Source organism: Cyprinodon tularosa, unplaced genomic scaffold, assembly GCF_016077235.1.
Source record: "Cyprinodon tularosa strain WSP-4 unplaced genomic scaffold, ASM1607723v1 ctg326, whole genome shotgun sequence".
In the NCBI taxonomy this organism is placed as follows: domain Eukaryota; kingdom Metazoa; phylum Chordata; class Actinopteri; order Cyprinodontiformes; family Cyprinodontidae; genus Cyprinodon; species Cyprinodon tularosa.
The window spans coordinates 630,001-656,875 of NW_024039037.1; the positions used below are offsets into that span (position 1 = coordinate 630,001).

The window sequence follows — 26,875 nt, forward strand, 5'->3', positions numbered from 1 at the left end:
TCCTGTCAGGGAGGAAAGGCCATGTAAAATGAGTCTTGTTTATTGTGGAAGAAAGGAATTATTGTATTTATTTTCATCATCAAAAAAAAACAACACTGTAAATTATTGGTGTTTATATTATTTTCAAACATCCTTAGAGGAAATCTGTGGGAAGCTGTAAAGGCAAATTTCTGCAAACAAAAAAAGGCTAGTGATTTTAGAACTAGTCCACGTGAAGAGGAACACTATATTTTTTATAAGTGGCTTAGATAGAAAGTTTCTAGCAGCATTTAAGATGTTGTAGTACATATGCAGGACACATTGGTGGTGCTGTGACACTGCCACAGATCACAGACACAGAAACCATTGACAGAAAAACTGGCAATGTACCAATGCAAAGTTAACACACTGATCTCTATTTATTCAGTCAAATGCTGCCATCTTGGTACTCCCCACTTCCCTGGAGTCGCGCCATAAAACTGACTTCATAGACTTTATACTGACTATACAATGTGATGTGCCTATTTTTTTTTTTTACCATAAATTAATTAATCTACTGATGCTATGAAACAGCAAGTTTGTGTCAAAGTGATTAATTTATCTTTATTCTAAAATAATATTAATAATATAAATTTTCCCCCTGAAAATAAGAAAATCATCATTATTCGATGCTGTAGTGCACGTATTGTTTACATTCGGACCGGTTTAACTAGGGAGTACCAATATGGCGGCTGGTGACTTCACAGCACAGTGTACTACCTAACGGCCTATCAGTGGTTTAATACAGCACCATGACTGTAAAGACCAGCAGATTACAGTGAAAAGTTGAGATAAAGCTACAGCATCATTGTTCAAAAAAAAAAAAAAAAAGAGATGCGGCTCATATGAACACACTGAAACATGAAACTAATGTCTAATTGTTTATGTTGGGATCCGGTTTCAATAAATGTTTATGCTCTCCCCAAAAAACAAAAAAACAAAGCAACGGCTCTTGAAAATAGCTGTATTTTCAGTAAGTGTTTTTTTCTTCACTGGATGCAAAATAAAAATAAAAACATTGGGATTTCCAACCCCCTGGCTTTCACCAGCTGCCTAGCTAACATTTTCCAATTTTAACTAAATGTTTTGAGGCCAGTTTAAATCGTAAGGACATATTTGCCAATTTCTTTTCACTCTTCAACCAGAGTCTAAATAATATATACCCACTTTAATTTACAAACAGCACAAAAATGAAACAATTTATATTATCCTGTCTCATTATTATAAAACAAACAAAGTAAAAAAAAAAAAACCTGCCTGAATAGCTGCCATTGTGTGTTCAAGCTGCAGACTGTTATGTCTCTGTGACCTCATTTTATAAAGATCACTTATGCAATTTGTCTACTGATAAATCTCTAGTGGAAAACAAACTAGAAATGTTCCCAACGCTGGCTGCATCATAAGTAATACTCAGAACTTAAGCACTTCCATATTTATTAATACAACGCAGGTGATAGACTATGTAGACATTCCCCAAAACCCTTTGTGCTCGTTTATTTATAACAAATGCAAACTGTTGCCTTTCTTAATACAACATCTCCTTTTACACTCCTGCAAATTTTCAATACATTTTTAAATAAAAAATTAAATACACTGAACTTGCATCCAAGGATAATGAGTAAAAACATGTCAATAGAATCACATCCCCAGTTTCTGCCCTCACCTCATTAATGCTGATTTCTGCCTCAACATACTGTAGTCCTTTCTGCAAGATGGAGATGAGTGCTGCAGGGGGCACTAGTGTTCCATTGATGTTTGACTGGCTGATGTGGCTCTCAATGCCAAAGGTGAATGCTGAGTGGGTAAAACCTAAAAAAGAAAAAAATAATAAAACGGAATGATACTCAAGAGAAAATTTAATTCTTTAATTGAAGAAAAAGTGCATTTACATGTTATTTCATTTAAGAAACGAATAAGGCCTGAAACCATTTATGCTGGATCTCTTCTTTCATTTGATACAAAACACAAAACACTTAGCCTGAGTCACTGTAGCCAAAAGAACACATCAGGAAGTAGGTATCCTCGGTTTAATAGTGAATGTCAAAAAAAAAATTATGAAATCATGGGCTTTTTTAAAATATTTGCACTATTTATCGTATGTATACACATCTAGCCAAATTAAGATCATACCAAATATGAACATGTTTAATCTGCTATAGTTAAACCAGATATTTGTGACACAAACCTGACTCTTGGAGGTATCTGTAGACCAAGAAATTCACTTCGTCACTGGTAATACTCATCTTAGCCCAGCAAGGAGGGGGAGGTTTGTTGGAAGGCTGAGCTCACTCCTGTAAATGAGCAAAAACAAAAACCAGACTGTTTAATATCTCAATATGGGGTTGGAGAAAATGGGATAGTAAAACACTCATTATCATCTTTTTTTTTTTTTTTTATAACTTTATTTTTATTTTGATCGTTATTAACAAACAATACATAAAAACTATAATAGACAAAAAGTACAGAACAATCGAAGCAAAAAACAAAAAAACAGGGGGAGACTCGTATTTTAGTAACTCAAAACATATGGGGACCATCCATTTCCAAAATTAGTCCGGTATCGTTGATGTGAAGTTTGTCCATTTTTCCCATTTGTCTAAGCATTGCTGCTCCTGCATCCTCAGCCTATGTGTTAGAAGCTCCATCTCAAATAGTGAGATCACAGTCTGTATCCACTCCTTTGTGGTAGGAGGTTCAGATTTGCACCACCTCCTGGTTATCACCTTTTTAGCTGCCACCAACAGAATTTTTAACAAATAACAATCATTATTAAGTATGATATTGTCCAAAAGACCAAGGTATAATACCAGACCGGACTTGTGTATTGAGTAACCCAGTATTGTTACAATCTTACTGTGTATTTCGTTCCAGAACTGAGTAATTTTAGGCCAAAGCCAGAAAATATGCGCATGATTAACATTAAATTTTCCACAATCTCTCCAGCATGGCTGAGCTCTAGATTTGAATTTACTAGTAATTTTGGGTGTTATATAAAATCTGATTATATTCTTCCAACAGTGTTCTCTCCAGATTCTGGAAGAGGATGTTGTAGTTTGGGTCTTCCAAATATTCAGCCAGCCTTCGTCGGTTATTAGAATATCAAATTCCCTTTCCCACTTTGTTTTAATATTCAATGTATTAGTGCCTCTATTTTCTAACAGATATTTATAGAGTAAAGACACTGTTCTTTGTTTTTTACCCTTATATGTCTCAATCAGCATTTTGATAATCCCATTTACATTTGGGTCTATTTTTTGTTTTATTTCTTTGTTATAGAAGTCCCTTAATTGTAGATATCTAAAGTGATCTTGAGTTCTTAGAGCAAACTCTTGCTGTAGTTCCTGGAAACTTTTAAAGTGCCCATTGTTAAGGACTACGCATAACGCTGTTAAGCCTCTTTCTGACCATTGTTTAAATCGTGTGTCTTGAATAAAATATTTATTGTAGGCTGGCCACTGGATCAGACCCAACTGTTTCTCTAATTTGCATATTCGGATTATATGTAACCATTTACCCAGAGAAAAACTAGTAATGGCATTAACATTCTTTAATGTATTCTTAGTGGTCTCTATATCACCAATGATACTCCGCAGTTCTCTTCCATTAACTCTTTGTTCAATATTTTTCCATTTCCCTTCATAATTTATGTCACTTATATTTATTATGGGAGTTATTTGGGCAGCATGATAATATTTTCTAAGGTCAGGTAAGGCCCTACCTCCTTTCTCCTTTGGTATATGTAAAGTTTCAAATTTTATTCTGGGTTTTTTACCGTTCCATATGAATCTAGAAATAATCTGGTTCCATGTTTTAAACTGTCTATCCGGGATTTCTATAGGTAATGCCAAGAAGAGGTACAATAACCTTGGTAACATGTTCATTTTTATCGCTTCAATTCTGTAGCTGAAGTCTAGTGTTAGGACATCCCACTTTCTAATATCCCTCCTAATTTCTTGGTCCACTTTAGTAAAGTTAGCTTTGTACAGATCACCCATGTTTTTCGTTAATCGTATTCCTAGGTAAGTCATCATAGTAGAGCTCCAATTTAAATTATATTTTCTACGTATTGATTCAGATGGTGTATAAGCGAATGTCAAAACCTGTGTCTTTTTCAAATTTAGTTTGTATCCTGAATAGAAGCCAAATATCTCTAACTGGTTGATCAGACAAGGCAGCGAGTTTTCAGGGTCTGATAAATAACAAATAACATCGTCTGCAAACAAACCTATTATATGGGACTCATTATGAATATCTATACCTTTAAGATCCTTATGTTGTCTTATGTGTTGTGCCAGTGGCTCAATAAAAATTGTAAATAAAGTTGGTGACAAACAGCAGCCCTGACGGGTAGAGCGCTCTAGTTTTATATTGTCAGTTAGATTTCCATTAATCTTGATTCTGGCCACAGGTGACTGATACAAAGTCCTCACACACTGTACAGCTTTTTCATTAAAGCCAAATTTTCCAAGTGCTTTATATAAGAAGTTCCAGCCTACGCTGTCAAAAGCTTTCACTGCATCGAGACTGATTAAGATAGCTGATGATTTTTTATTTTGAATATGGTCTATTATGTGAAGTGCCCTCCTGATGTTATCTCGCGTTTGGCGACCCTTAATAAATCCTGTCTGGTCCTCATCTATGATATCTCCAATGAATTGCTCAAATCGTTTCGCTAAAATCGAGGTATAGATTTTATAGTCCATGTTTAGGATGGATATAGGTCTATAATCAGAGCATGTTTCACTCTTCCTTTTTTTCGGAATGACTGTTATGATTGCTTCTCTCCAAGATGGCAGGAGCACTGCATGTTCCAGTGTATAATTAAATGATTTTTCTAGTAGTGGTAGGAGATCTTCGCTGAAGGATTTGTACCACTCAGATGGCAGTCCATCACTTCCTGGTGTTTTACCATTTTTTAACCTATTAATTGCCTTTTGTATTTCTATCCTAGTTATATAGGAAGTGAGAAGTTTGTTTTGGGTTTCACCAATTGAGGGCAGATCCAGTGACTCCAAGAAGGTTTCTATCTGTCCATCATTAGCAGAGGGAGGCTGACTGTATAATCTCTGGTAGTATTTCATAAACCTGTCCTCAATAGTTGCTGGGTCATGTATCATTTGATTTGTTTCATCATCCTTTAATTTATAGATATGTCTATCTGACTGTTGCTTTTTCAATTTCTTTGCCAACAGTTTTGTTCCTTTAGGTCCCACCTCATGATATGATTGTTTAATAAACTTTGATTTCTTTTCAATTTCATATGTAAGCATTTTATCAATGTTGTTTCTTAGTTCTTTTATTTTTATTAACAGGTTGGGATTTTGGGTTAATTTGTGTTGTCTTTCCAGAACTGTTAGTTGAGCTCTTTCTTTTTCATAGGCATCCACTCTAGATTTCTTAAAGGCCGCTGTTTTTGAGATAAATTTTCCTCTTAATACTGCCTTAAGTGCGTCCCATAATATCACCGGATTAACCTGTCCATCGTCATTCTCTTCTATGTAAGTTTTTATATCGTGGGAAATTCCGGCTTTGATTGTTTTGGAGTTCACCGGATTAACCTGTCCATCGTCATTCTCTTCTATGTAAGTTTTTATATCGTGGGAAATTCCGGCTTTGATTGTTTTGGAGTTCAACAAGCCTACATTTAATCGCCATGCTGTTTTGCGTTTTTCAGAAGATAAATTTAGTTTTATTATTAGCGAAGAATGATCAGATATACTTGTATCTTCTATTTTACATTCCTTTATCTTATATATATCAGATTAATTCATGAAAAAGTAATCAATTCTAGAATAACTTTTATTCGGCGCTGAGTAATGGGTATAGTCCTTTACATTGGTGTTTAATTCACTCCAGACATCAACAAATCCAAGTTCCTCAAGTGTCAATTTAAATTTTTTTGTAGTTGAATTTTGTTGTTTTTTACTATTTGTTGTATCAAGTTCTGTGTTTAATACCATGCTGAAATCCCCTCCCCAAACCAACATTCCCTCTGTTTCCATAATTATTTTGTTGAGGAGGCTATTAAGGAATTGTTTATTACTATTTGGAGGATTGTAAACGTTGACCAGTGTCACCATTACATTGTCTAGAGTCCCCTTCACCATCACATACCTCCCCTCTTTATCTGACAGATCATAGCTACAATCAAATTTTATTGAATCATGAATTAGAATTGAAACTCCTCTTTTGTTTCCATGTCTGAAAGAGCTGTAAAATACCTTTGAGTAGCCAAAGCCCCTGAGTTTTTTGTGTTCCGATTTAGACAGATGCGTCTCCTGTAAATAGATTAGCTGTGCTTTCTCTTTTCGCATTTTAGTTAGAATTTTTTTACGTTTTATAGGATTATTCATACCATTCACATTCAACGAAACTATCTTGATAATATCAGTCATTATTTAGTTTTGTAAGGTCACCGTGTGATTCTAGAAAAAGATCCCCCAACAAATAGCTGAACAGGCTATTAAAACACAGATGAACAAATAGAACAGAAACTTCCAAAGGTGGAGATGTGTGAAAACATCCCTCAGTGTCCCTGTTGGTGGGGTGGGGGCAAAGTAACACACTAAGGTGGGGGCCCCCTCTAGTAGTAGACGGAGATCTACCTGTACTAGGTATGTCCAACATTTGGTAAGCGCTACAACATTCACTCCTTTCGGCACTTTGTTTAAATATCTATCAAAAGACCTATAAGCAATAACTTCAGTAACAGAGGGGAGAATAATATCCAAAACAGGACTAAAACCAGCTGGTAAAGACATTCAGCTCTTAAATCGTCCGTACGTTACTTACATTTTTTTTTTTTTTTTTTTTTTTTTTTACTAGTAGAGCAAACCTGTTATGATTCAATGTTCAGAGTTACTGGTCCTCACGTCTGAACTCTGTGAGCCTCTCCCTCGCGCGTTGTCCTGCACCGGTGTTGTTGATCCGTTTCCATGGTAACAGTGAGTCGAGCCTCTCCTTGGTCACTTTCAACTTGTTCTCTCTTGGTACCCAGGTCAAGTCGAAGCCTCTCTTGATCATATCCGACGCTGCTTCATCTGCGTTCTGGTAGGTCCGCACTCCAGAGTCCCAGAAGATTCTCATCTTTGTGAACGGCGTCTGGAATCTGACGCCCTTCTGCTTCAAGGCTGCCTTTAATGGGCCATATGCTTTACGTTTTTCTATAACGTCCGAAGCATAATCGTTATCAAAGTAAAGGCGCTTGCCCTCCATCTCCACTTTCTGTTCCCAGGCTTTCCTCAGAACCATTTCTTTTGTGTTGGATTGCAAGAAATTCACAATTATAGACCTCGGGGCCGCATTGGGAGGCGGTCTGGGTGCCAGAGCTCGGTGTGCCCACTGAATCTGTGGTTCAGTTCCTTCCGGAAGCTTCAGCTGTTTGATCAGCAGATTGGCGACAAACTCGGAAACCGATCTACCTTCTTTACCTTCCGGAACTCCATAGATGCGAAGATTATTTCTCCGGCTTCGGCTCTCCAAATCCACAAGTTTGTCGTTCATAGCTCTGTTGCTTTCTAATGACACAAGCAGCGCATCTTTCATTTCCAAGCACGCCGCCTCCAGGTCAGCTATTCGGGTCTGCGCCTCGTTGATACTGCCCTTCTGGTTCTGCAGTTCGCGCATCATTTCCTCCCTGAATCTGTTGAAATCTTCTTTCATTGTTGCCTTTACATCTTCTTTGAGTTCTTCTATGTCTTGCTTCATCTCGTTTTTAAACTCTTTTAAGTCTTTAGAAAGCATCTTGATACTCTCCAGCAACGCGTGCTGTTGTAAGCCAACGCTAGCTTTGCTCGTAGCAGCGTTAGCCTCATCCTCACTACCATCTCCCGACTGCTCACCAAAATCTTGTGTTTTAGACGTCTTCTTTTCGGTCTTGTTAATTTTCGGCATCTTCCCCCTTTAAATGGTTTAGACTGAAGTTTTGATAGTTATCTGAAATAAGCAATGGGGGAGATTTAAATACCGAAACGGAGGAGCCTGTTCCTACGTGGCCATCTTGTTGCAGCGCTGACCCGGAAGTCCTCCTCATTATCATCTTATTTGACATTTAACTAATAATAATCTGTTAAAAAGCATTAAAAAAAACATCAGCAGATTCTCTACATAGTAGCTCTTCTTAAGTCGTACAAAAGATGTGTTGCAAAATATTTTTCCATTCTTGCCTAGAAACAGTTTTGCTTTTTTTTGTTGCCGTTTTAATTTAACCATCTTCATAAATTTAGTTGCTTTTAATTGACCTAGTTAAACAAAGCTGGGGGAAAGAGCTCTTACATAAGCCAAATATTAATACAATTATATTTTTTAAGATGGAGAACTGTAAACACTAATACAAGTTAAAAAGAACAAATGTACGATGCATACAGGTAGGAACGATCTGCAAATACAGTCTGTCTTTTGCATTTGGAACAAATGGTCGTAGTATTGTGCAGAGAAGACGTGCAGATACAAAGGGGTTGTATCAGGTATAGAAACTGCATGGCTGTCATTCCAAACACTATACAAGCCCACTCAAGGTTTTATTCGGTAACGTAGCAACAGGAGACATCAAGCTAAAAAGACACGGAACGGTGTTGTCCCAATTACCAGTGGGCATTTAGCCAGAGGGGCTGAACATGTTGCACATCATGAATTATTCACTCTTTCACCTTGGTATGTTCTTTCAAAGAAGAGTTAACCTTGACTGTACAATGTGAGGAATAACAGTAATGCATAAAAGCCTATAAAAGGTGCAGTTAAAAAACTGAAATAGCTACATTAGTCACTTCCCAACACAAAAAAGAAAAAAATATGTATTTTTTTTTTACCACAGTAAGTGCTTTTTTGGGTTAGCTCACACATGGGACTAGGAAGGACTGACCACATCAAAGCTAAAGCCGCAGCAGCTCCCAGGACGGCTGCAGCTACATAACATACAGCTGGAAATGTAATTAACAGGCAGCCTGGAGGGGTTTAGGTCCCATTAGTGTGGGACAGAAGCAATAATCCTATCAGATGAATGCATGATGCAACCACCTTTAAAAACAACGACCATTTGACCAAACAATGGGTCCAGTCTGACCCAACTGTGGTAACAGTGCTACAGCTTATCCATTGTTTGGATAGGTCAGGTCAGAAATCGGGGGGATTACTTTTACCAAATTCCAGGCTTGTAAAAGTCCATGTGTAAAATATTGCCACAATAACTGGGTATCAAAGGTTAAATGGAGGATGCACAAAAAATAACTTCTATAAAATCTGGTGAACAGTGTTAACAGAAATGGCCAAAGAAGTATCAACAACAATAGTCTATATAATAATACTAATATAGTACTATATTAGTATTAGTATAATGAAGAACTTTCATAATTAAGAAGCTTGCATTAATTTTGTGTTTTCCAAAGATAATTTATTTTCCCCATACAAATAAAAAAAAAGAAAAGTTAAAGACAATGTAAAAATGTCATAAGTGCAGTGGTGCAGCACTGCCACAGCTGGTTTAACATCATTCATTGATGTTGCTAAAAATACACAAAACATAGGGAGCAACCAGCTGAAGCTTTCAGTAGTAAAGATTATTCCACAGTTTTAAATCAATGTAGACTGTGTGGCATCATCTTCAGTTCAAAATATAGAATACTTTATGAATCAACCTGAACCGAATATTTCCACACCAGGCATTAGCCACTATTAAAGTATACAAAGGTTAAAAAAATAAATACAATAAAAAATTTAAATGCTAACATTTTTAATCAAACATTATATATAGTCACAGCTTAAAGTCCTTTCATCCTGCGTAAGTTCAGATATAAATGGACGTTTTTTTACTGCATTTAGCATCAATTACCAAGTAATCCACGCGGCCCAACCCGAATTGGAATCCATCCACATGGAAAAGAGCTACCACAGGTACCATGCATAAAGGAAAAGGAAATTTCCTACAGAGGAGCAGACTCAGTGAAACCCATCACTGATTTTACGTTAGCATTATTCTACGACTGCGGTAGAGAAGTGTGGTATATAGATATTACACCCATATTGTACTTTTATTACTCATACGAGAACATGGTCTCTTATGCTACAATAAGATGGTTCACATAGCAAGACAATTGTGCCAATTTTTCCCCTCGATAATCGCAATGCCTGTAGGATATTTAAAGAGATAATCCTGCTCTTGTGTGGTGAGGAGAGTGATCTGGTCAGCTCGGGAGAAAGTCTGGACTGGTCCGACCTGAATTTGGGGATATCCAACATGTCGGCATGTCTTGGCCAAATAATCTGAACTCACGTTTAAGAGCTTTAGTGAGATTTCACTGAATGAAATCTGTGTCTAATGCTTGCAATTAAGCTGTACAACACACACTTTATGCCCAAACCTGTTAAATCTTTGACTTTTTAAAATAGTTTTAGGTTTTGAGGGAAATTTGTAGTCATTTTATAATGTTTTTTTTGGATCCTTATAAATATAATCTATAGTGGTTATGTTACCGTGATCATCAAAACACAGGCTAATTGAAATAGCCTTAGAAATAACAGTTGTACTTTTGTTTTAGAAATGGGAAAATTTGCATGTTAAATCATATAAAACTTTGAGCAAATATAGTGGTGTCATGATTTTTAAAATCAAGATTATTGTGCCATAAAAATATATTGGCCAGTGACGATTATATAGTAAAAAGAGATTCTTTAAAATGGCCTCAGTTAGAGTCTTTTAAAGGTAAATTATTACACTTTGTTGTTTGATTAGCTCAAACAGTCCAAAAATTCCTGCATAAAGGCTGTAAAAATTGCTATGAGTCATAAAAAAAATGCATTAAAAGGATGAAGTCACACATTTATCCAGACTAAGGTGTAGACATTAGGCTGAAAAGGAGGAATATTTTAGTCTGATGCAAGTAAACATTAAGGACACTGGACATGTGGCTGACAACATTAATGGTCTGAATTAGATGTAATCATCGGAAGCTGCGTTGCTATAGCAATGCGACTTGTGTCAGAAGCAGCAGGTTAAGATATCCAAAACACAGCTTCAAAATATCAAACACATACACAGCATTTAGTCCACCCAGCAGACAACCAATAGAACCTGCATCAATTGTTAAGCGATTACATTTTCTAGGGGTGGACAATAATGCAATATCAACATTTATATATATATATATATATATATATATATATATATATATATATATATATATATATATATATATATATATATATATATCACAATAAAATTCTCTTCAATAAAGGTCATTTAATTTCAATCATGTAATGGCTAAGACAAAGAAGGGACTCCTGTTTTCATACAGGGTGATCACTATCTGAGAAAATATTTTAATCAACTGGTTCCTTCAGACTATATAGTATTAAGTATTGTACCCTATGAAGATTCATATCACATCACATGTTCCACAAGACTGAAACACCCCATGTATTTATGATGTACAAGCCTTCCTTAACAGAAAGGCCTACTTGGAAAGCACAGGCAATAGCTAGAACTGAGAAAACATCTAATGGGTCAAGGATGAGAATGCCTGCTGGGAATAAAAGGCTCATTAAGAGGTTTATTGCACTTTTATGGCAATTACTTTACAATGGACACTCATATTCTGCAGGAAAACTGGACAAAAACTAATGGTCCTGTAAAGGCTTTCAGTGTCTGCTCAATAGTCACGGATCCAACACGCTTTCAGTATGTAGTACCATACTGCAGCCCATTGAGGGCAGTCTCAAATATAAGGAGGACTTTAAGGGTGTAGGCTGTCCTTGCTTTTTCTATGCTGCTGGTGAGTGTTAAATATACTCTGAAGAGAAAAATATTTCATCTGTTGCCCAACAGTTTTTACTGCTTCATCAATTTTGCCATAAAAGACAGAAATACATTTTCTGATCCTTTCTTGACAGGCTCATTCCAACTTTAGATAATTTAAACTACCTATAGTATTTATTAACATCTGGTGGTCATCATTCAAAATACATTTGAGCATTCCTGTTGTGATCAGTCTTAGTTTTAGGAGCAGAGCAACATAACCCCATGTTTGGAAAAAAGAGCTCTCTTAAAGAACCTATATTGGCAGTAAACACATTTACACCACAGTGGCATGTATGAATTCACTTCATTAATCATGAAACGAAAAAAGGGCTCTATAGATAGAAAGAATGAACATTTAACACGTAAATTATCTTAAATAGTAGTGCTTAAATTCTACCTGAACGATAATTGCATTAGTTTTTATAGTATTATGTGCGTCTGTTTAAGAAATAGTCATAAAAATAGTAAATGATCTCCACTTTAGTCATTGAAAGCATTTCAGGAAAACCAGACAAACAAACAAAAAACAATAACAAAAAACATTTGATCCAGGAATTAGACTCTACCCACCTATGTGCATGTTATGCAATGATTGATACTGACATGGGGGAGGTCAAAGTTAAAGCAGTGCTGCTGCACCTCTGTGCCAACAAAGGAGATATTACAGAGAGCAACAGGGCTGTTGTCCAGTCTAAAACATTTAAGCCAGCCCAAAATCAGGATTCAGCCATTTCTGAGAAAAGAGTTCAACACTATAACCAGGAGTGATGTCACCACATTTGAGTATTTTAGGTTATAGGACTAATCTACTGGAAAGTTGCCTTTTTATATAAAATATGCCCACTTTAACTCTCAGCTTAGAAATAAAATTGGTATGCTTAAGTCATGCAGCAGGTATCAAATAGGGACTGTGGTAGTGCTATAAGGAAAGCAATGGGTTCAGTATTCACCGTTTTCTTTTAACGATGCAACTACAACTAAATACTAGGAATTTGTATCACAACTATTACCTTGAAAGATTAAGTCTCATGTTAGCAGAATAAAAGATTAGGCTCGAGGAAAATGTTTCACGAATCGATCGGCAGCGGTATGGAATAAAACCATAAAGCTAAAGACAGTTAATGAAGAATGAAGTCAAGTTGACCTGAAGTGACTTAAGGGTAAAACTGACTGACGCGTCACAACAAGTGGGAAATGTGTAAAGTTCTGAGCTACGTTTACAGATTAGTGGTGGGAGCCTTTCAACAGGTGTGGGTCATTTAATCCATTTGTGATTTATAGTATTGATTGTTTTGTATCTCTTTAAGGTAAGAACAAAGCTGGTGTGTAAAGGCAATGTTTTACCAACCAGGTGTGGATTTGTGGAGTCAGAATGGAAATAAAAGGGATGAAATAGCAATGGGTTGGTACAAAATAGGAGATGCAAATCACCCAAGGCCCTGTTTAAACAAGGCTTTTTGGTGAAATTTCTACCATTCTTCATCCATTCCAGAGTGTAACATTTTTTTAAACATACCAATCTCAGTTATTAAGGACACAGAAAAACAAAAGAGACCTGAATCAATCTATATTGAGAGCTCCAGCGTATGAGCAGAAAGATACCTCTTTAATAAGGAAGCATTTGTGTGCAAAGACATGATATGGATTTCCATTGGTGTGGCAGAGAACTTGAATAGTCTTTAATGTTCCTATGGATGTCGTGTGCACAGAGATCGCAATGGAAATACCATGTGGATGTGTTATTAGACAAAAATCCCATTCTGACTGGATTAATGGCGTTCCACATGTCCGAAGTAGTCCTTAAAAAACAGTTTTAACCGATTTAGTTAACTATCAAAGTTTCAACTAAAATGGCAATTCTAATTTGATTTAGACTTTCTCTGCACTAAAGAAAGCATGCAGATGTTTCATGGCAGGGTTTCATTATTTTCATTAACTTGAAACCTTGCATGTTTAGAGTCCGTTGTTGCAGGACTTTGCAATAAGTGCTTACTTCTAACTTCCATGCATATCCTTCAGTTGAGATGAGATACAAATGTGTGACAAACACAGGAAGACTTGTATAACTTAGTACTCATAATAGTGCCAACATCAGGTTGATTAAATCAATCAAATTTTCAAAAAGTATAGCACTAATTAGGCGATCAGTGGTCTAGAAATGCAGGGGGTTCACGAAACTCAGAAGACAAATAAAAGTAGTCCAGTACTCTCATCACATAATGAAGATAATTTATATAAAGTACCCAAATCCATAAGACTAACACTGTTTAAAAGCACATCCCATTGCTAATAAGCAGAGGTTTATCGCAGGAAGTAGTCATCTTTTACATGAACTCGATAAATTCCCTCTGCATACAGAAATTTGGCTACAGAAATCACACAAGCAAGGAGAGCCAACCCAGGCCATGTCCTACGCATGCAGCTTTCAGTACAATGATGTTTAAAAAAAACAAAAAAAAATGCATACCACAGACCCCATTTTCTCCTGAACGGTCACCTCCTGACAGATGTGCAAACAAGACCTGGAAACAGCAGCCATTTTCTCTTGAACTGCTCTGCTGAGTAAAACCCGCCTTTCAAGCCTCTGGTTGGGCTGCAGTCTTGAGGGGGAGGGAGGGAAGTGTGTGTAAAAGACAGAAAGAGTGATTGAGTGTGGGGGAGGGGAATCAGTTATGTGTGTGTGTGTTGGGGGGGGGGGGGGGTGTATGAGGGTGATAAATAATGATTTCCACCCAGGTAATCACAACAACCATTTGTGTATTGCCCTCCGTCTTTGTCAGTGAGGCGGTAAGTGACAGTCAATGTAGGTCAGCAAGCAGTGGGGGATGGGCACCTTTTTTCAGTTGCGAGGGGAAACACTTCTACGGATCCTTTGGGTGGCAACACTTAGTGTTTGCCAGCAGTGGCAAGCTGTGCCCCAGAGATACAATAGTCTGCAGGTTTCCACTCCAACCTAAAGCTCCACTCCACCCACACACCGATCTGTTTTCAGAGTACAATAACTCAGACGTGAAATTACCCGTTTACTTAAATCCATGAAATGAAAACCTGGCGAGTGAATAGCAGGAAACTGGACCTTGCAGGTCCAATCTATTGGCTCCATCAACAGCTAGCAGAAAGTGATATATGTGGAAAGATCCTTTGTATTTTCTAAATGAAAAAATACTTATTTTTCCCCTCTTTCTAATTAAAAATTGCATACTTTTCCACATGAATGTCTTGATTGTTCCTATCAGTCTTCCTAAAAACTTCCCCTTTGAAAAGAGGAGAAAGCAGGGCTTCAATACCTTTACGTTCTTAAAATCAAGAAAGAAAACAATAATGACATCGTCTTATTATTTGACCTGTGCACAGGTCGCTCCAGGTCTACGGGATACAGGCATAGCTACCAGTTATGTCAAGCCGTTTCCTCTGTAACAGTTTTAATTTGGCTGGCAGCCTTAATACTATCCTTCAAAATACATATTCCAAAAAGATTACCTCTGATTTAGCATTGATTTTCTTTTAAGGTTGGCCCATTTGAACACATTAACTGTATATTGTTGTGGATGATGGGGATACATTTCCACTAAAGGTATTGGATCTCATGTGTAAATGTATTTACATAGTAAATACTATTGATATTTCATACATGATTCTTTTGATTTATTTTAATCATACCTATCCAGACCTGGAAAGGTATAAAAAGTTAAAATTCCATATTTTTTCAGACTATATGGAGATATGCAAATATGGAGAGCAGAAATTTCCTCACAGGAGCATCTTAGTTCCTGGTGGTTAGCTGCAAACTATTTCTTCAGAGAAATAGCCGCTTGACAGATGCTGTGCAAACATGACACTGAAACGTGAAACCTCTGATATTTCTGCCTTGCCAGAAATACCATTTGCACAATACAGCCTCTTTGGGTTTTTTTTACTTCCTGCACAGCCACCTTAAATACACCTATAAAAAACAAAAACAAAAAACCTTTATCTTAAGAAACCCAAAACTAGCAGACTTCTAGACTAATGGGCCAGACTATCAGAGAGCTGTTTATGTCCACACAGTAAAACTAAAAAAGGTGACACAAGCAATCTAGCATTTATCTGCAAGCTGGAATGATAACATGTTTTCAACGTCAACCATCCCATGCTCCACTTATTGATCTTAAATAAAGTGTTGTGTTGCACTTTTTTTACCATGTTTGAAATCCAGGTGCAGCAATACTCATCTACTGCTCAGACAGAGGAACTCTTTGGTTATCAGTATGTCAATTGATTATATCAATGTGAGCTCATATAATGCACACATATTCTACTCTTAAGTATCTTTTTCTATCATATTATAACTACAAATGTCTAATATTCTTATTGAAATATTACAAGAGGTAAAATTTACAAGAGGTAAGTAAGAGGAAAGATACGCTACATGTTTTGACAAACAAAAACCTGTTAAATGTACTAAACAACGCATAAAATTTGACCTTTCAAAGCCATTCCATTATTATAGACATACTATGGCACAATTGCAATTCTACTGTGACAGTCTACCTAAACAGTGGATATAGTTAATATGTGGAAGGAGATGCTAAGCTAAGATCAGACCAAAAATAAGATGTCTGGTCCACATACACCACTTTGTGTCATGAGAAATGACGAATATCCCCACTGAAACATAGTGGTGGAAGAATCAACATTTTGATTTAATCAATATCAAAAGAAGTATAATCAATCAAAATAATTGCATCCAATTAAACACAAACTGGCCCATTCACATTTCTTAAACTTTTTCTTCCTCCAGCAACAAATTAAGGAGATACTAATCCTGCGAACAAGCTGCTGATAGATGTTTAAAACTCTGCTAACAACCATTGAGGCAAACCAAAGCCTTGCTCAGAGGTAATTTTCCTTAGAGGCAGACCAATGCCACATGCAGTGCTAATGCTAGGTTACTGAGGTCTTATTTGATGCTCCCGCATCTGCTCAAAGAATAAGTAAACCATTGGCACAACAAACGCCAATATTATTTTTGCTATAATTAGCTATACGTACAAGGAAGGTGCGATGGGGGTGCACGATTGCGAGATCCCCTGCAGCAATAGCACCGTTCTAAACCACAAAACGCTCCATTCTACTTATGATGGATACAGACTGCAGTTGACCAATAGAGCAGGAAATGGTAGGAACACTTAGCAATACATATCATTCTTTTGTTTTTGTAGACAAGAAGGAGCGATTGAAAAGAGCTGCTGTCGTCTATATTTGCATGAACCAGATCTTTGGCTACGTTCACACTGCAGGCCTTAATGCTCAATTCCGATTTTTTTGTGAAATCGGATTTTTTTGCATGTCCGTTCACACTTCCAAGTATATGCGACTTGTATGTGATCTACTGTGTGAACTGAAAGCGTTCAACCGAAGTGTCCCGCATGCGCACTCGAGGACGCGATGACGTCACATGTAGCAAGCGTCCTCAGTGTTTGCGGAAGTAAACATGACTCGTAATACCGCAGCGTATATTGCGTTCTTTAAGTTCTTCTCCAACAGGAGCAGGCACATTACGAATGAAATCTTTTTAAGAAGATCAAAAAGAAAGAGAGCCAGATTTCTTGCAATGGCGTTTTGTGGGGCAGTAATAGCAACGTCCGTACAGAGCTCTCACTGAGCTCTCTATTGACTGCTCTCTGTGTTATCTTCCGCCATGGTTGTTAGTTTTTCCCACCTCCGCTTAGTAGGACGCAGATTAGTAACGTTTAGTAACATTTGTCAAGTATCAATGACGTGTAGGTCGGATGAATGCGACCTGGCCGTACAGACACAGGTCGCATTTGAAAAGATCTGATACGTATCGGATTCAGGACCACATATCCAAGTGGCCTGGGTCGCATTTGAAAAAATCCGATCTGTGTCGTTCAGACTGTCATAAAAAGATCAGATACAGGTCACATATGGGCAAAAAAATCGGAATTGGGTCACTTCAGGCTGCAGTGTGAACGTAGCCTTTGTTTACGCAACTAAAATTCTATACAGGTTTGCTTAAAATTGATCCGTTTTTAAAAACTCTTTGCCTTCAAAAAATGCATGGTGTCACCAAAGCCGAGTGCCCTCACTGCAAAAATTGATATAACAATTTGAAAAAGTCCAAACAAATTTACAGACATATGAGAACTGTCCATCTTACAGGTCACTTTAAAAAGGCTTGGTTCCGTTTCCCTCTCGGAGCTCCTTTTAGTAGCTGCGTTTAACACAATTGGACTGTATGGAAGTATAAAACCTTTTGTTTTGGTTCTCAACATCAGATGACCTTAAAAACAGTCATTATAGAAAATACCTGCACGAGCCAGCATACAGAGCACATGTGCTATTCTGGTAGAAAGCAGTGAACCCTTTTGTCTTTTTGGAATATTTATTGGGCCTTCTAAAATAATAGGTTGCCAGAATGAGATTTAAAATAATACATGCTACAGGGAATGGATCTAACTGATGAAAATTGAAATCTGGAGGCAATTCATGATCAAGCAGGTTATTGTGTCAACACTGTGTCAGAGACTGTCTTAATCTGGTTTCTCCGTGTTACTCGGCTGGTGCTTAGATCAAGGGGAGCACAAACATCCAAACCTTTCTCGATGTCTTCCTACATATATATCATTCCAATCATAAACCTTGTGCTTGCTTTCATTAAAGATGCAACACAAAGAAATAATAAAAACAAAGATAAGTGGGGGATGGTGCACTCAAAAAATATTAAAGAATCAAAGATTTATCTCTGCATTTTTTTAAAAGAAAGAAGAAAATCCCTTCCAACCTTTTTCAGTAAGGCCGCTTTTTCTTCTTTCATAATGAGATGGGAACTGTACAAATAAGCTGTACACACAGCCAAACCAGTGTGGGCAATACAACGGTTGCTATGGTGAACAGTAGATCTTGCTTTTCCATCAACAGCTGCTCATGCCACCTTAAATACCCCGCACTCCTCTCCCGCCGCTTTCCCTCCATCTGACATCAGGGTCAAACAAACAAGGGAGACAAGTGCGGCGAAACACCGATCCTTATTCTGAGTCACTCCTTGGTCCTGCCTTCAACCAGCATTTACACTGAGCTGCACAAATACCACACCTCATACATGTTGTATGCATGTGTGCTACTGACAATATAATCTTCTTTAAATATTATTTTTAGTATTTGTTTTACAGCTGTAAATATCATATTCATGTGTATACTGCCTATACCGCTGCATTTACAAGTGAATTTATTCATTGTATCATTCCCGGCCGTGTATTCAATGTCATGCTGCAGGCTTTATGATAAAGGGCCAAATATACAGTTGCCTTGGTAATCTCTTTTGAAGCGATCTTCATAATACCTGGATTACATTCATGCATTAGTTCCTAGTTTAGCACAATTAGGGCAAAATGTGCTGTCGGCTCCATTTTTACACCTAACAAAGCAGGAAGACAGAAGAAAATGTGCAGCTGTACCAATGAAACTTTCAATTCCACTTCCATGATCAACATCTTTTCAACAGCAGGGTGTGTAGAGCAGCAATATAACAGTAAAGTTCATTTAAAATATACTTAATTGCAAATTGACTGGCTGCCTTAGACACACTGCAGGAAAATGATCATGCTATGACTAAAAAAAGATATTCAAACTCTGCTAAAAGTCAGCGTTTGCCATCAAACATCAGGTTATTACCTTTATGCTTGGAAGGGTATAGTTACGCAATGCTACGTTCTCCTGTTCTATGCTAAAAATAAATAAATGGGGTAATTCACTATACAGTATAGAAAGACAATAAGCCAATCTTCAATCTACAGGGTGTAAATTAGGATGTAGGGCTAGTAACTGTTACAGATGTGAGAGAGGGAGACAATAGTTGGCTATAGTCTTATTTTTTTTTTGTGTGGGAGAAAGTCAATTAAAGTGTAGCCATAAGCCTCTCGGTTATGCAACATCAGACCAGAGAATAAAGGAAAACATGCCAATGGTTTGTGTTTTAGCCGCATTCAAACTAAACATCTCATCCCACTGCTTATGAACATTTTGTACAGGGAACATTTTCACTTCTTCATATTTCGTAGCCAATAAGCCAAAAAAAAAAAAAAAAATGCATAGTAATGGAGATCATTTGACTTTTGACGTTGACAACATTCTTCAGAGTCAATGCTTTTATTAGGTAAAGAAAACTCAATAATTAGTGAGGTATGTATATTATGTCAGAAGAAGCACAGAGATGTAAAACCCTATGAAAAAGGAAACTGATGTTCAGGACGTTCCAGCATGAATTTAGATAATTGAGGATGAGAATATGCGAAAGAGAGGAAGACTTTAGCAGAAATCTGAAAGGCTGAGGAAGTTAAACAAAGCTGCTGTTTGATCATTTGATCAGTGGTACTCTGTAAAGCTGGAGGTGGAAAAGGTGTTGGACAGTTTTATTAACATAGTTACGAATACAGACAGGCTGATATTTTTGGAATGGTAACCATGATAATCTCTAACATTCAAGATCTTAAAGACAATTAAAATGTCACTATAATTATTTTAATCAATACTTTTAAATATTAATAAAATACAGTTTACTGCAACTGCTTGCCAATAGTGGTATGACAATGCCTTAGCTCCCAAAACATATACCCAAAAACTCAGGCAAAACGGGGAGAAAAGAACATCCTAAATGCTGTGCAATCTTAAAGCTGGACGATTGAACGATTAAAAATAAATTAAATCTGATTTTCTGCTTATGAAGATATCATTGTGAGCCACTATAAAAAATAATTTTCCACCAAAGCACTTCTTGGGCTTTTTTAACTCAGCGTAACATCAGTAATTGATACACAAGCTGAATGTGTAACACCACTAGCTGCAAACATTTAGTTTGTTATATTTTCATTGTTTGTTGTAAAACATTGTTTTACAAGCATTTTCACGGGTGGAATTTGGTTTCCTTTTAAATAAGGTTATCTCCCAAAGGGGATGATTCAAATAAAAGCTAGTTTTTGTAAGTAATGCATGTCCTTGGTCATTTTCAATCATGAAACTTAATGGAGACCAAAAGAAATTCAATTTATCGGATTTGGAACAGAACCAAATTAAGACATCAAAATTTTAAAGCCGTATCACAAAGCCTTTTTTACTTTACCAGTAGGTTAGAACCGGATATAGCAATCAGATACCAAGGCCGCATCTCTAGAAATAAAGGGACACCACCAACAATTAAAAGTATAGTGGAGGATGTTCTTTTTCCAGTTGGATCATCAAAATAAGTGGTTCTCCTAATTGCCATATGTTTACGTAAGGCCGTCCTACCTGCTCGTCCCCATTTTCACTTACGGGCGGGTGAGTCTGACACAGAGCAAAAACTGCAAAACTTATTTTGGAAAGTAAGCTTGTATGAGCGACGCAAACAGCAACTTTTAAAAAGAGCGTGCCCGAGGAGTAATAGGTTTGTGCATGCTTTCGCACGTGTCTAATAGGTGTTTCCTCTCGTGAGCGGGTACAGAGTTATGCATGTGCATTTTTTTTTCTTTAAGTGGAGAGGGCGGGTCTTTTCAAAATTTCATGAAGATCCTCCACTATACCTTTGAGCAGCATTTCCCTCCTGAATAATTGTTCCTTTGCACCATTAGAAAATAATTCTCTGCTTATTGACTCAGGAGAGAAAGATGAATTTGCAACACCACTGATGACTTACGCAATTAAATTCTTTCTTCGGATGTCACCTGATGACCTCAGAGCTAACCACACCCTACAAAACATGTTCAAAGTTGTTCCAAACAGCCACTATTAAAGGTGATGAAAACAGCCAGAGACGTGGGGTGAGACTGGATAATGATTTACGTGTGAGCAGCCTCTTAAACAGGGCTGTAAAACAGAAACCCTAAAATATGGACCATTGTGCTGAACTCAACCTCAATACGTTTAGCTCACAGATTTATGTTTACATACCAAAATCTTCAAGTGCTAAAACATTGACTTATCATTTGCACACTGTGACAGGTAGCATCTGTTCAAGCAATGCTCTGTAGTCTCAGACGTAACCTTGTTTAGGCAAAAATAGCAACAACCATAAACCAAACTGGGTATTTCTAGTGCTAACAAGTCACCCTCAAGCACCAATGTGCAGCAGATTTGTTTTATAGGAAGAAAAGCTATCTCTCTTCTTTTAAAAAAAACCCCAGTCTTCCATTAGAAGCAACACTTTTATTTTGCTGATTGTTGAAGAAAAACTAAATACTTTAAATAACCAAACCTCTTATCATTTCCTCTCAGTTTATCGTCAGTCTCTTATGCACCAACAGAAACATGTCCAGACGAACAGTAAAGCATTCGCTTTTAGCTGCGCTGCTTTGAAATGGTGCCATTAAGGAAATCCCCTGCATTTTTCATCTTTAAGTTTGTTCACTCTATGGCAATCTGATATTACTTAGGAAGATAAGAAGCGTCAACACATATATGTTTTGCCATTAACATCAATCTATTCCATCCAAACAAATTCAGTTCTAGCTGTATCTTCTCCTTTTAATTCTGTTCAGAAATACTACACGAGTCCCAAACTGCAATTAGATCATGTAATCTTTCACTATCTAAGTCCTTTAAAAACCATGAATGCGAGTGAAGGCCATAAAACCTGGAATTTATAATCCTCTAGGGCAAAGTCAATGATGGGGCAATGGATTTCTACAGTGCAATTTAGGCATGGTCCAGATATATAAAGGTGTAAAACAAAAAAACAAAAATGGGAGTGGACATTTTTTTATTACTTTAACTAGATATCTGAGAAAGAGCTGTTGTCATATCCTATACTATGAAGCACAGACTTCCACTGTGCACTTCTGGCCAGCATGCCCAAAAGAAGTCCATTACACTTTCCCCTTACTTTTAGATTTCGGTTGTCAGGAAATGTTTTCAGGTGCACAAAAAGCAGGAAGGGGAAACTAGCAGGTATCAAACCAAAGTTTAGATCACAGGGCTCTTATGGTTTAAAGCCTGTTTAATGAAAAAATGTTTGATGCTGCTGTAGGGGTGTTCCACCTGCTGCAGCACTGCCAGTTATCGGATTTAAAAAAGGCTCATAGTTTGTTAATAGGGAGAAGCTGTCTGAAATGAAATGTTGAAAGTAACTTATCAACTTATCCCCACCTAACCTACCTATCATTGATTCAGCCACTGTGTCAGAATTTGAAAATAACAGCAGAAATGCCATAGATTCCATTATTCTTATTGTATTAGTCAATGTTAAAAGTCAAATAGTGGTTAAAAACTGATGGTCTTGTATTTACGACAAAATATATTTCACAGCCAAGTATCACAAATATGAGGTATTTCTTATTAAAGGTTATCATCCAGTGTAAAGGTCCCACCGGCTGATTGCTATAACACTCTATGGCAGTTTGTAATTTGTTTAAATAGAAATAGACGGTACACTAAATTCATACTAGGGTGTGTAAAGATTAAATCAATGATAAATACAACAAACTATAACTCAAGAGGTTTCTCAATCTAGCAGTAAGTCCTTACACAACTTCCTGAACAGTTACCACGAGCACTATCAGTCATCCTGCACCCATTTTTCTTTTGGAAAATCTATTTTTAAAACCTTGGCACGACGGCTTACAAGAGTACCGTCTTGATCTGTGTTAGTGTAAAATATATCAAACATATGAGGAAAAACTGTAAGGCCAAACATGCTAAACTAACAGCTGAATATTAATGCACTTTAAAAGGCATGTGTAGCCATTTTAATTCTAGTAACTACAGAGAAACCACAAAACTTAACGCATTACTTAACTGAGCCATAATAAATCTAAAATCCAACCAAATCCATAAATTCAGCCTTTAATAAGCCAGCACTGGTCCGGCTTTTATTTCGGAGGAACCACTGGTGAACCAGTTGGCTAGTAGCCCGTGAACACTGCACGTCTCTCGGGGGGTAGAGAATGGCTCACCTTCCCCCACAGCCTATCATAAATAAATACTGCTACAGAAATATTTGGATAGCTCGAAACAGAGAAGTGTTGCACCACAAGACTGACAAAGCTCTTCTCGGGGACTTCCTTGCCCTACTTTTTTCGCAGAGGATGCCTTTCTTCTTTAAACTCAACCCACCCCTGAGGCTTAGCTCTGTTGCCTCACACTCAATAGATTTGAATCTTGCTTTTCAAAATAGATGAGAACCAGGCAAAATAAGTTTTAGCTTCTTTATCTAAGTCTAACCAAAGAAAGTTCCCTTATGGCAAAACCATCATGGAAAAAAGACAATAGGACGACTACCTACTTTTGCAATAAACTGAAAGAAACCATAAAACTACCAATAATACCACTGATAATACAACTTCTTTAACACTGGATAAAAAGATCTACTAACAGACCCATTTAAGGCCATTTGACTTTAACAGCTAAAGGTACTATCAGCATGACACCTGGATCAAATGTCTCAGGAGTAGCAAAAGCCTTCATCAGCTCCTGCTCTGTCTAAAAAGAAATTGAAACATGACACCTAGACAGACAACTCAGTCACCTCAACCACAAATTCATCTGCTTCCATTCAAGCAGGCGGTGCATGCAATTAAGAAGCAATTAAAACGAAAATGAAGACCTTCATTTGGGTGTACACTGTACCATTCTAGGGTATTCTCAGACAAATTCAGTACATTTCAACTGCATATTCCAACTACATCAAGTATGGAACATAGAGCTATGGTTTATATTTAACTTTTTATTACAAAAATCGGAGCTTAAGCTGGTATGGATCCGCAGTCAACCTCTTAGACCTTGGATTAAGCAGTAAAGTTGCAATTACTCCCCAGATTATATTCTAAATCAGTTCATTCTGTTTTGCAGCATTCATAAAAGATTGTGGTGATATATAATCACTGAAATGCATAAATCAAACGATAATCCAGTGTAAAACTCAAAAAGGCCAATAAAAAAAACTGTGAGCTGAAGTTAGTTAAATATGGACATTTTTATGTTAAGTGGCAAAACCTTCCCTAAAAATACTTGAGGTTTTTCAGCTGGATGAGCTGCTTGTTTACTAAATAACGTAGGGACAATGAGAGTCATTATCCCATCATGATTCACAACCATTATAAAACAGGAATTAGGAGGGAAAAACAAAGTAAAAATAATAGAAGTATTGTTCCAACCCATGCTCACCAAATGAAGGGATACTAATGGGATCCTTTAAAGAGCATCAACCTCTAGTATAAATAATATAGTTTTCCCACATGATCAAACTGTTTGTTTTGTGTTTTTCCTGAAGAAACAAAACAGCAGAAATTTCTTCTGCTTCTACAAGAAATGAATAATGTTTAGTTGTTAGCTGATCAGTCAGGCTATTAGCTTCGGTAGCCATGTCTGCAGGCTGAAGTTAATAATTATGCTGCTTATACCATAATAACTGTAAAATGATAATAGTGGCACTCATTAAGTTTTTTTTCTTGTAAGCAAGTGAAAAGCAAAGTAGTCATCATTGTGTTTTGAAAATTATAAATAATGCATATGGTATTCATACAGCACATGCAATATAGGTTTGGGAATTTAGTATTAGATTAACAAAAATTTTGAAAAAATCTTGACATAACTCTGACTATAGCTGTATTTACAATACCCTTTTGAAACCGTGCCGAGAGCAGTCTGATAACAGAGATAACTGTTGAGAGTAAATGGCATGCAAACCTGAACCAGACCGTGCCAGACCTAACTGAACCGCGCTAAACTAGTACTAGCGCATGAGCAGACTCCTCCATCTCCTTACAGTCAGCCTCCAGTAGTTGGCGGTAATGAATAGTATTGTGAGTTGCTTGCCAACCGCCACAAAACAGAAGAACTGTAAAAAACAATCGAAATCTTCACCTAACTAGGCTCTTTTTGCAATTTGGGCGGAGGACGGTATCCTGGCGATGTTGGATGGATAAAACATAATCACAAAGTTTTCCTACTAGAGAGCAGTAGTACCGTCGTTTGTCACTAGGAGGCGAGGAACTGTTCTAGGTGATGTGTAAACGGTCATAAGGAACCGAGATCCGCACGGTTAACCGATCCAAGCTCAGTCCGAACTCGGCACGGATCGGTTTTCAGAGAGTAGTGTAATTGAGGCTTAAGTGGTTTTGGGAACCTGTAAAACAAGCACCAACCAGCAGTAGAGGCCACATTAAGACCAGAAGCCGTTTGAGGTAACTTTGAGACAGTGAATTAAGTTACCTTACTAGTGTGGTATAGCAACACCTAAAGAGGGGAAACAAAATATGACTGTACACTGGTATCTCAATATAAGATGTGGAAACAGTGTGATATATTTGAGATTTTGGAACCATAACTTTTTAAAACCTTGGTAAACCAGAACACCAGCTGCAAGGCCACGCTTAGCAAAGTGACAACAACTAGTGTGTATAAAGTTACTTTTTTGTTGTTTTTTGGAGTCACTAACCTAAGGCAATCAAACATGTAGGGTTTTTAAGGCCAAATTAAACCTTTTGATGTCCAAGGCCAGGTCATACATGTTAAGAATCTTATTTGGTTGCATTCTGTCCCTCCTGCAAAAATAAATACGTTATTCAGGGTTTATCATTTCACTAGATTGTCAACTGAAGCTCTAGATTGTGGCCATACAGTAACACAAACTGTCCCTTGAAACTGGTGGCAGTTGAGTCTTCCCCTCCCCCACACATGCGCTCCATAACTCTAAATGCCAAAATATAACACTGTATCATTGACATATGAGCTTTAATAAAACAGCTGAGAGTGTATTTTCATATGAGGGAGCCTATTTTAATCAGAAAATATAGTTATTTGGTCACAGATTATTTGGCAACCTTTAACCCTTAACAACTTACTGTAAATAATCGTGGTGACACAAGAGCTGGAAAAACAATTTAAAAAAAGGCAGCGCCACAAATAAAGGTTGTTTTAAAGAAGCAGAGATAATTATAAGAAGGGAAGAGGAATTTCACATAAACACGTGTGGAGTCCCTTTGGTGACTAAAAGCTGCGAAAACACCGGCATGCTGCTGCCGGTTGGAGCCCATAATGATCTATTTGGAAGGAGTCCCTCATAAAGGACGCGCAGAAAGAACCGAGCGCTCCGGG

General features: G+C 37.2%; 1 protein-coding gene across 1 annotated transcript in view; it reads right to left on the reverse strand.

Annotated features, from left to right (window-relative positions):
- Positions 1 to 26,875, reverse strand: part of tbl1x (transducin beta like 1 X-linked) — a 34,962-nt gene that overhangs the window by 7,829 nt on the left and 258 nt on the right. Inside the window, exons 2-4 of the mRNA XM_038293418.1 lie at positions 2,204 to 2,309; positions 1,682 to 1,827; positions 1 to 2 (exon numbers count right to left, since the gene is read on the reverse strand). The exon at positions 1 to 2 is cut by the window's left edge and continues 218 nt beyond it. Coding sequence (XP_038149346.1) covers positions 1 to 2; positions 1,682 to 1,827; positions 2,204 to 2,261 — 206 coding nt within the window. The 5' untranslated portion in view covers positions 2,262 to 2,309. The remainder of the gene's footprint in view (positions 3 to 1,681; positions 1,828 to 2,203; positions 2,310 to 26,875) is intronic.